We start from the raw sequence: 10,156 nt of genomic DNA on the forward strand, positions 1-10,156 counted from the left end.
ACTCGCGTTTGAATCATCAGTGGCAAATTCTTTAAATATAAAAAAACGTACTTCCCTGCTGTGAGTCAGAAGAGCCAGACTGTCCTTGCAAAGTTGGAACTGCCCCACTTTATAGAAACAGCCTTTGTGCCACAGACGCATTGTAGGCTACTCTCACAGGAAACCGTCATCCTCCATAAAATGCGCTGCACACATCTGAATATTTGGGTTGAACTGTTCTGGAACAGTGTTGTAAATACAACTTAACCACTGATTTCTAGTTGTGTCCTCTTTTGGAAGACCAAACAAAGTAGTTTCGCTTTCACAACGAAACACACAGCGTCTCCACAACATGCAGCGGCGGCAACAGAGAGAATAAAAGTTACGCCTTCTTTCTTTGCGTGAACATTTAAACGGCGTTATGCAAATCTTCCCACATCGTGACGTAGATATGTGGAGGCGTGTTAGAACGAGCCGTTTTAGGTAGGCGTGGTTGACTCTTAACGTTTATAAAGAATATCTCGTTGGATTTGAGACTTAAGTCTTTGCAACTTTACAGATCTTCTTTATGCACCAAGAGCTTGTAACACTCCAAAGAGAAAGGAAAAATTGAAATCGCATCATATGACCCCTTTAATACTGGTTTTGTGGTCCAGGGTCACATATGAGTAATGATCATTTAGTGTAATGACCTCACGCTTTGATTGTTGTGTGTATAAACACAGGGCTTGTGACCTCACACTTCTGCGGCCACTGTGGCAGCTCTTCACTACTATGGAAAGTGGTTTGATTCAGGACCCCACCAGCATCACGGTCCTCCTTCCTCTCCATCGCGCTCTCACTGAGCTCTTTTTCATCGCTGAAGTCAAGGCTATGGTGAGTGACCATCGTCTTCCTCCATTCTTAAGCATCTCTTTTAAGAACATTCATAAGAAAAGGCATAAAGAATAACAGCACAGGAGATCATTAGGTAGAGTAAATAATTTAGATATTTTATTTAATAATTATTTACGTGTTTTTTATTATTTACATGTTACACTACTGCTCAGAAATCTGGGGTGCTTTTATTTAATGCTTTTATTCAGCAAGGACACATTCAATTGATCAAAAGTGACAGTAAAGACTTTTATAATGTTACACAAATTTCTATTTTAAATAAATACTGTTCTTTTGAACTTTCTATTGACTAAAGAAACCTGAAAAAAGTTTCACAGTTTCCACAAAGATATTAAGCAGCACAACCATTTTCAACATTGATAAGAAATGTTTCTTGTGCAGCAAATCAGCATATTAAAATGATTTCTGAAGGATCATGTCACACTGAAGACTGGAGTAATGGCTGCTGAAAATTCAGCTTTGCACCACAGGAATACATTATGTTGGAAAATATATTAAAATAGAAAGAATTTCATTTAAGATGCATAATTTCTCAGCATTTTTGATTCTTAATCTTTATTTGATCATTTATTTTGGTATGCGTTAAGGGTTATGCATATGCCTGGGTAACAGACGTGAATTGTTCCGTCCTTCAGACAGCGATGATAAAACACTATCAATCATTTTAGATGCATATACTTTAAATTGGTAAATTGACAAATGTGTCCCCTTAAAGTTATTTATTGAGGCATCGGCTCTGTCTGGACAGTAGCATCTTGTGGCAGCCCTTGCATTCATAATAAAATAATTTTGTTCTTTGAATCATCCTTCAGCATCCCTAAGTGGGAACATTTATATTGAGCCCAGAATTCTGGGAGGCATCCAGGTGACGTACAATAATTATTTAGTGCTGTAATAGGAAATAGTAATGTGATGATATGTGAGAAACTGGACTGGAGAGCATTAATGTCAGACTTAATTCAGTCTGAATCACGTCAGGGTCTGTATGTGTGAGTGTCTGTCAGGGGAGTGCCATTAAAGTGAGTCTTCCACTCATACCCATATGATTTACTGAGTATCTTGTATCCACCTGCACAACTGTCTGTTGAGTGTGTTGAGAGTTTCCATGTTTGTATTCTACACTCTAAATAATTGAAACGCCTACCTTTAATCTGACCCTGTTTACATGGTGTAGCATGCAAGTCCACAAGACTTTAGAATGATAAATCTTTATGATTGACTGTTCGTAATGCTGGTCCTGTTTACCAATGGAGGATCCTCAGCTTAAACTAAGTTTAACTGGATCCCCTAGATAATCCATATGCATGGGCCTGTGCAAAAATCTAAAATTGTCCAAAATCCATCACTTTATGATTCATGGTGATTTGGTGCAGTGTCCTCTTAAACAGTGTTTGAAAGAACATAGACAGAGTCTTCTATATTAGTCTTTCTATTGTCTTGTGAATGTACAGGTGCCCCATAGGGTATTTGGACACTTTTCACTTAAGAAATATATCGGTAAACACAAATCAGTGATTTACAACACTTCAGTCATTTGATTTGTTGAGCTATATAAAGTGGATGCGTGTAGTCAGTTGCTCTAAAGTTCACACAAGCATCATAACGGAGTAAGATGGTGTAGAACGTCTGTCAAACGTCTGGTGTCGAACGTCTGACAAATGTCTAGTGTAGAACGTCTGGTGTAGAACGTCTGACAAACGTCTAGTGTAGAACGTCTGGTGTAGAACGTCTGACAAATGTCTGGTGTAGAACGTCTGACAAACGTCTAGTGTAGAACGTCTGCCAAACGTCTAGTGTAGAACGTCTGGTGTCGAACGTCTGACAAATGTCTGGTGTAGAACGTCTGACAAACGTCTAGTGTAGAACGTCTGACAGCCACAAAGTGGCACAAACTTTTTTAGGCGGGGGAAAGGTTTCACTTAGAAAGTGTTTTTTGCTATATATTTTTTATATAAGTCCACTTCATTTGATATTTTGTTATATAATGCAAAGATATTCATGCATATGTAAGAGTGGCTTTAGTTTCCAAACACCTTATAATTGTTTGGTAGAGAAAAACCGGCCACTAGGGGACACTAACACACCTCCTTGTATTCAAAGTAGGCCAAAATATTCTTAAAGAACATGGTATAGTAACACAGAGTTCAGAGAAACAAACACATAATGACATATCCTGATGTGTATATTTCTAAACATCTATGTCATGTAAAGCCTCTACTCTACTCTCATGCCTGAGTGAATGGCTCTTTCTTTGAGCCTGTGAATGGGAGAAAAGCTTTTATGACAATACTCTTTTATCCTTGAGCTGTAATCCTTTAACAGCCAAGTTGGACACAAATATGAAGTGGTTTATGTGTGTGTTTGAATGGGAAATGTTTAAGTGAGCATTAGTCTCAAGGACTGAGATGGATGAAGTGAGTGTTGAGTGGTTACACCAGTAGATGCTCAACACTGTTTGGCCTCATGAAGAGCCTTAATCTCCCACAGCCACTGCACTTCTCAGAACTGACCATAAAGATTGCAAACCTCTCAGCAGCCAGATGGTCATGACTGATCCTTTGTTTATTTTCAGTAAGGCAACACTAGAAAATGGGATCAGAACGCTTCACTAGTGGGAGCTTGTCGGCTCACATTTGCATGAGTTTCAGCATGTCATTGCTCAGTTTTTGCACCGGAAATGAGACGGAAAGAAGAAAAAACAGATAAGAAGTTCAGACTCATTCTGTCTTCCTCTCCTGTAGTGTAGTACACTCATTTCTGCGGGATGATAAAAGCCCCTCCTTCACAGAGGAAGTGGTTTTGAATGTGTTCTGACATGACTAAAGCTGCAACCTCTCCACAGTCTACAGAAAGTTCTGTCAAGAAGTATGTTGAGATGTCTAGATGCCATTCGGTTTGGTGTAGAAGAGGCGTGTGATCTGACCAGCTTCTGTTAACCCCAAGTATCATAACTCCTCCCACTAAAGTCATTCAAACTGAGTTGTCAGCAAGGAGGTTATTTGACAAGATTAAGGAGACAAGATATTGTCACGTGGTCCTTCAGAAATCATTCTAATATGTTGAATCTGTTGTCAATGCTGAAAACAGCTATGCTGCTTAATAATTTTGTGGAAACCATTTCAACCAGTCAAAATATACAAACTAACTATATAAACAAAATTAGGAAGGACAACAAAATACACATTTCAGTGAACAGTGATATCTGTGCGCAAACTTCCTTTTAAATGTGTAACGTCATCTTTTGTGCTCTACCTGTTCAGTTTCCCATTCGTCATTAGCATTCGCTTTTCTAGCCTAGTGTGCCATCTGGAGTTCATGAACACATTTCAACAGTGTATGGCTAATTCTTGCCAATCTGTGCATGAGTATGCATTAACCTTGTCAACCTAGTTGTGTGCTGTTTATCCTGTACATATTGTCACTATAGAAGTTTACCTTGATATGAACATGTTCACTGATTTTTCAGGGTTTAACACAACATAGTACTTCTTTTTAAACAATGCACTTATGTATTGTATTATGCCTACTTCACATAACATGTTTATGGGTTCCACCATATTCCCTCAAAGGTTCCCCAGAGATCGTATAACAGCCTCTGCATAACACAGAAATACTTATTTATAAACTCTAGACTTTGATCAATGTGAAATACCTGGAACAGTGCAAATACTCCTACCTCAGGAAATGAGATGGCAGAGGCAGGGCTGATTTAGATGGTGTCTGGTTTGATTCCGAGTTATGTCATCAGCAGCATGGTGCTACTCCAAACTCCAGATTAACAGCTCCTGCTGAGTTACAGGAGTGGGAGCCAGTATATGGAGAATGACTCTAGTCTTACTGGCCTTGAATTGAACCGACCTCTCTTAAAATTGCTTTCCTGGCATGTGCTGTAGAATAAATTCAGCATTGTTTGCAGCTTGCTTTTATATATATCGATGAACTTTAAAGGGGCTAAATGTGTCAAATTCATGTTGTGGTTAAATATCAACGCTGTTTTATGTGTCTTTTCATTTGTCCGTCAGGAGCAGGACGTTCTGCAGGAGTATCTTCTTGCTCTCACTACCAATGAACAGCTAGTAGTGCGCACTGCTCAGGTAAGACTGCCACAGTTCCTGTAGTGTTCATATACATTTTTTTATTTTTAATTGTATTTTACCAGTTAACAGCCATGAGCATGTCCGAGAAGGTATGCCATGAACACCACATTTGTAACATTAAAATTAGAGAAGTAAAAAGGTAGTATTCTGTAAGGTTTATGTAAATAAACCTTGTAAATAAAAATGGCTTGTCCATTTAACTTGTTAATTTAGTACAATTCATTATTATTTTTTTAAACTAGTAGCATAAATACCAGATTTGTATTTTATTTTATGGAATTTGATTAATTAGCATATAATATAATTTTGTAGTCCTATTTGTAATCAGTATATACAGATGAATAATTTGACATAAAGGAAAAAGGACAATAGACTTTGGAATACAATGTATAGTTAGTAAGTGTTGTGTAGTTGAAGAAGGCATACAGTATGAAGACACTAAACTGATGCAGCCATATTTAAATGAGTACACATATATACCAGGAACCACAAAGGGTTTTCGGTGGTCTTGGTTCACTGCTATAAAATAAGATGTGGCAGAGCCTAGTGCATTGACTCATGCCATAAACCTGGAAGGACAGGAAACCGCAGCACAGTGGAAACGTGAATGTTTGTCAAATGGACAGCTGCATCTAGTGTCCCACCATATGCTGATGAGTAATAATGATCCTGTAATGTCTAATAGTGTGTAAAGCTTGTTTTATTAGCAAACCTTGATGACCGACAGTCATTGCACAGTCTGGATACTTGATGCAAAATTAGAGAGTGTATTTTATTATTACTATACAGTAGCAATCCCATTTGTTGTTTGATATCGTTTCTGTTGCAATAACATTCGTTGTAGTACAGATTAATAAATGAAATTTGAGAAAACAACTTTTTTTTCTCGAGTTTTGAGTAAGAGCATTTGACCTTTGTTCACATAGACGGATAACAGCATTAGTGAAATAAATATTTGTGCTCTAAATATTATGCTTAAATAGCTGAACATCAGAAAGGATATTGATTAAAAACACCTGTGTCGATTTTCGCATGAGGCATGCGGCGTACCCATTATCCATATACAGTACATGTGTGTTTGTGTGTGGGCTGTGGGCAACTCTATTGCATTTAGTCATTAACCCCATTATCGTGTTCAGTGTGGCACAGCCTCATCTCCGGCACAGGGGCGGCTAAAGGAACACATTGTGTTGTGTAGGACGGGATTAGTGCTCTGTATTTATCTTATCCCAAGCACCTTTTTAGCTCAAATATAAACATGCTTGTAATATTCATGAAAGCCAAACAAGTGGTTTGATGTTGTTAAAAAAATAGCATTTTTGTGGCAAAAAAGTTTTTAAATGGGCCAGACAGCGACATATTTGAAGTGTGCTAATTGTGTGTGTGAGTGTTTTTGCTGAGCTCTGAGGGCCACAGGTGTGTGTGAAACGGTTTGATAAATTACCCACAATGTTTTGCGTAATGTTTTTTCTCTCTTACTTTTTCTGCCATTGTAACCCCCCCCCCCCCCTCTTTCTTTCTCCTCCTGTACTCATTCACTCATTTCTCATTTCTTTATATCGTTCTCTCCCGTTTTATTGCACAGGCGCTGAAGAACATCGCCGCCATCAGCCTGGCCATTAATTATCCAAATAAATCCACTAAGCTGCTCAACCTGTCCCCCTGAAAGAAGGATGAAAGAGAGATGGAGATGAGAGAAGGGAAGCTTGCCAGAGGCCCATGGGAACGGCCTTCTGCGCTCGACGGCTGTGGCAGGAGTGGGCCACATATCGTCTTCCAGAAAAACCCACCCCTTTGCTGTTAACTCATAAAGTGGGGGGCACAGTGATCTCGCGCCTCTTCATAATCGCTGTTTCTCATCTCGTTTGATAAAGGTTCCTCTTGAAATGAAGGCGTTTTATTTTTATTTTTTCACCTTGTGCATTTTACCTCTGCTTTAACCATGAGGGTTTAGTGGGCTGTGCCAAATTTGTTTCTTACCTATAAGCACAGGTTTCTTTCTCTGTTCCTTCGTTTTCTTTTTCGGAAAAACCACCGTGGGCAAGACAATCGATCAAAGTGAAAGCAGGTCACCTTTCCCTTCCTCACACACTCTCTCTGGACATGTTGCCTAAAAATACAAAGCTGCCGACGCAGTCTCATCCTTCAAAGTGGCCCGAGACTACACATACAACTCACACTATATCAATACCTGTCTGAAACCTTGGGGCCTTCTCTCTCTTCACCCGCAGTGCAGCCTGATGAGCTGATGTTTGTTCAGTACTAACAGCTAGCAGTTACACTCGAAAACCACATGCTTCTAGACAAATGTCAGCTGATGTTTGTGAGTAAATAAAAAAAATTTAAAAAACTGAGTTTGATGTGCCATGTGAGTCCAGAAGGCGCCGTTTGCCTTAAGAGTGCAGCTCAAAGTGATCTTGCAACTGATTGTGGGTCAGTTAACAAAGATATATAACGTGTCCTAGTAAGAGGAATGTCAGTGCTTGTGTCTTACATTGTCATGTCCCAGATTCTAAACTCACTCATTATGCTGCATACCACCAGGAAATGTAGAGCACTATGTACAGCAATATCACTTTATTTTGTGCTGCATGCAACACTGGACTCAACCATATTGTCCATTACTGTTAGTGACATATCGGTTGGTGTTTTATAGATGTGTTCTCTAATATTACTGACGTTCTGAACTGTTTGATCAGTTCGGTTAGTAGTGGATGGTCTTAAGGTGCACAACTTGATAATCATAAACTTCATCCATCGAAGTGGTTTCCTTCATATATAGCGATTGAGACTCGCCAGTATTTTAACTGTGGTGACATGGATACGGTTATGGAAGCTTTGTTGCTTTTAAAAAGTATATATAATATTATTATTATCATTACAGGGACATTATTGGATGAATCTTGAGTAAAGTGTGTAATTGGCTAATTGAGAGATTTGTTGCTGCTTTGCAGGTCAGGTAAAGGCTGTTCTTAGTTCTAACCAATGTTTATCCAAATCACAGTTTTATTGTTTTTTTTTGCCCTGTAGCCAAATGTTTCTCTTTTTTATGAAATATCGTAGTAGTCATTGAGGATTGTTTTGTTTTCTTTACAGGGGTATTCAGGTCTGTGATGATTTTTATTTCAGTTTGATTTGATCTTAGTCAGAAAGGAATTGAAATAGAGGGTTATTTATGCCAAAGAATCATTATTGTATGAAAGACAAGCATCTAACGCAAAGAAATGTATATTTATCGTCCGGAAGGAGGGTCTTATGTTGGGGTGGTTGGTGGTGGTGTTCTAATAGAAAGGAAGGTTGAAGTGTTGGGCTCCTGCGACAGACACAGATCCTTTAGTCCTCTGTTTTTGTTTACATGTGTACTAGCATGGAGCACTGGCTATGTTTGATTCTGCTGCTCAGCCTCAGTTCGGGTGGGTTTCAAAATGTCTGCCAGGAAATCGTCCTGTCACTATTAAGCCTCAGATATTAACAAACAATGTGCCTATGTTTAAATGAAGCAATTTTAATTTAATCTTCATATCATTGTAAAAGTCCTCTCTTCAACTATATTTTTAAAGAAAATGATCGTTTAATTTGGAGCATTTTATTTTTATGAATGTCTTTTTTGTTTCAGAGTTCATGGCTTCAGGTGTTTTGAATTTGACATGAATGTATATAGTTGTGAATATGGATAATTGCATAAATAATTGATATGAAAATAATTTTTCTGTCAGCCCCCCACATTAATGAAATGTCAGAATAATGTACTATATTGTTGTAAGTTTACACTTGATCCTTTTGAATTGATTTGCTATGTCACACAAAAAAGAAACCACAAAACTGCTTTGGGTTGATTGCTCATTTGTTTTTAATTAAAAAAGCAAGATTTGCAAATTCATGTGCCTGGAGGTTTCCTTCTCTTTTCTGGAAAGTCATTTAGAAGTCAAAACTTGAGCATGTTTTGGTTCATTTTAGATGACAATTCAGTCTTTTGGCATTTGTTGGTGCGCTGTTTCAAGTTTTATTATATACCGTGTATCAAAACCTGAAGTGAAAATTCATTTGTATCCATTTTTATTTTGTTTAACTTTTGTTTTCATAATAGTGGAGTTATTATACTGTTTTTATGATAAAAGTTTTTTTTTCCCCCCCGGTTATGCTAGGTTTTATTTTAGTTAACAAAAATGTTTATTTATTTTTTGTTTATGGTAATAACACTCCATTAAGCTGAAAGAAGAATGTGCTATGTAGAGTTAACTTCAATTTATTTTGCTGCTGTAAACTGTACTATGTACCGGTTTCACTTTGTTTTTAATTATAAAAAAATAGAAATTCTAAACCCTTTAACCTTGAAACTGAAATCACAAAATTTGCCATAAAACTTCCATTTATGCTCGATTTTTTTTAGCCATACTTCTAGCTTATTCATATTCCTCAAGGTTTTTGTCTCTCAAAATCTTTTCAATACTAAATTCCATATAATTTTTGCAGCTGGTAAACAAAAGCCATCACGTTTTGTATGTAACTGCATAGGTATAGGTATGTAACTGCATAGGTACTGCATAGGTATATATAACTGCATTGGCATAGAAATGTTCCTGTTATTTCTCACTTGATCTACTTTGTTTCTTTTTTTCCTGTGCTGAAAGAACCCATTCATCTCCAACTGCCTTATATTTGGAGGCTGAAGCTTCGAATGTGGTGTGCTACTCAGTTATACTAAATTACACATAATCCAGCTTTTGTGAAACTTGACTCTAACTTCAATAAAATTATCAGTCCAATTAAAACATCCAGCCAATGGTTTTTCAACCCTCCTTTCCCCATTCCCTTTTGAATATTAACACCATCCCTAGCGTCCTGATTAAATGATGTACAGACAGCAGAGGTGTCACGTCTATATGTTTGTGTTTTGACTTGGCAAACACATGGACCCTCCCTTTAGTACTACAAATAGTCCCTCCTATGTCAGCATTTTCTTCCCTCCTACAATGTAAACCATCTGCTGTTTTATTATAACCGTTCGGCTAAATATAGTCTCTCGCTTTCAAACAAACACGCATGCAAGGTGGCCCCGTGACACAGCCACACCCTGGCTTTTGAATTAGTTAAACTCATCTTCCCGAATAAATATGGACCACTTTACCTCATAGTACCACCAGCGTTTCTCTCTTCTCTCCATTCACAGAAACACTGAATGA

General features: G+C 37.8%; 1 protein-coding gene across 1 annotated transcript in view; it reads left to right on the forward strand.

Moving 5' to 3' along the window:
- Window positions 1-8,292, forward strand: part of LOC107587441 (zinc finger ZZ-type and EF-hand domain-containing protein 1) — a 48,682-nt gene extending 40,390 nt beyond the window's left edge. Inside the window, exons 51-53 of the mRNA XM_016275236.1 lie at window positions 663-855; window positions 4,899-4,970; window positions 6,559-8,292. Of these exons, the coding sequence (XP_016130722.1) occupies window positions 663-855; window positions 4,899-4,970; window positions 6,559-6,639 (346 nt within the window). The 3' untranslated portion in view covers window positions 6,640-8,292. The remainder of the gene's footprint in view (window positions 1-662; window positions 856-4,898; window positions 4,971-6,558) is intronic.
- The last annotated feature ends 1,864 nt before the right edge of the window (window positions 8,293-10,156 follow it).

Source organism: Sinocyclocheilus grahami, unplaced genomic scaffold (assembly GCF_001515645.1).
Source record: "Sinocyclocheilus grahami isolate Dianchi unplaced genomic scaffold, SAMN03320097.WGS_v1.1 scaffold92.1, whole genome shotgun sequence".
NCBI classification, from domain to species: Eukaryota; Metazoa; Chordata; class Actinopteri; order Cypriniformes; family Cyprinidae; genus Sinocyclocheilus; species Sinocyclocheilus grahami.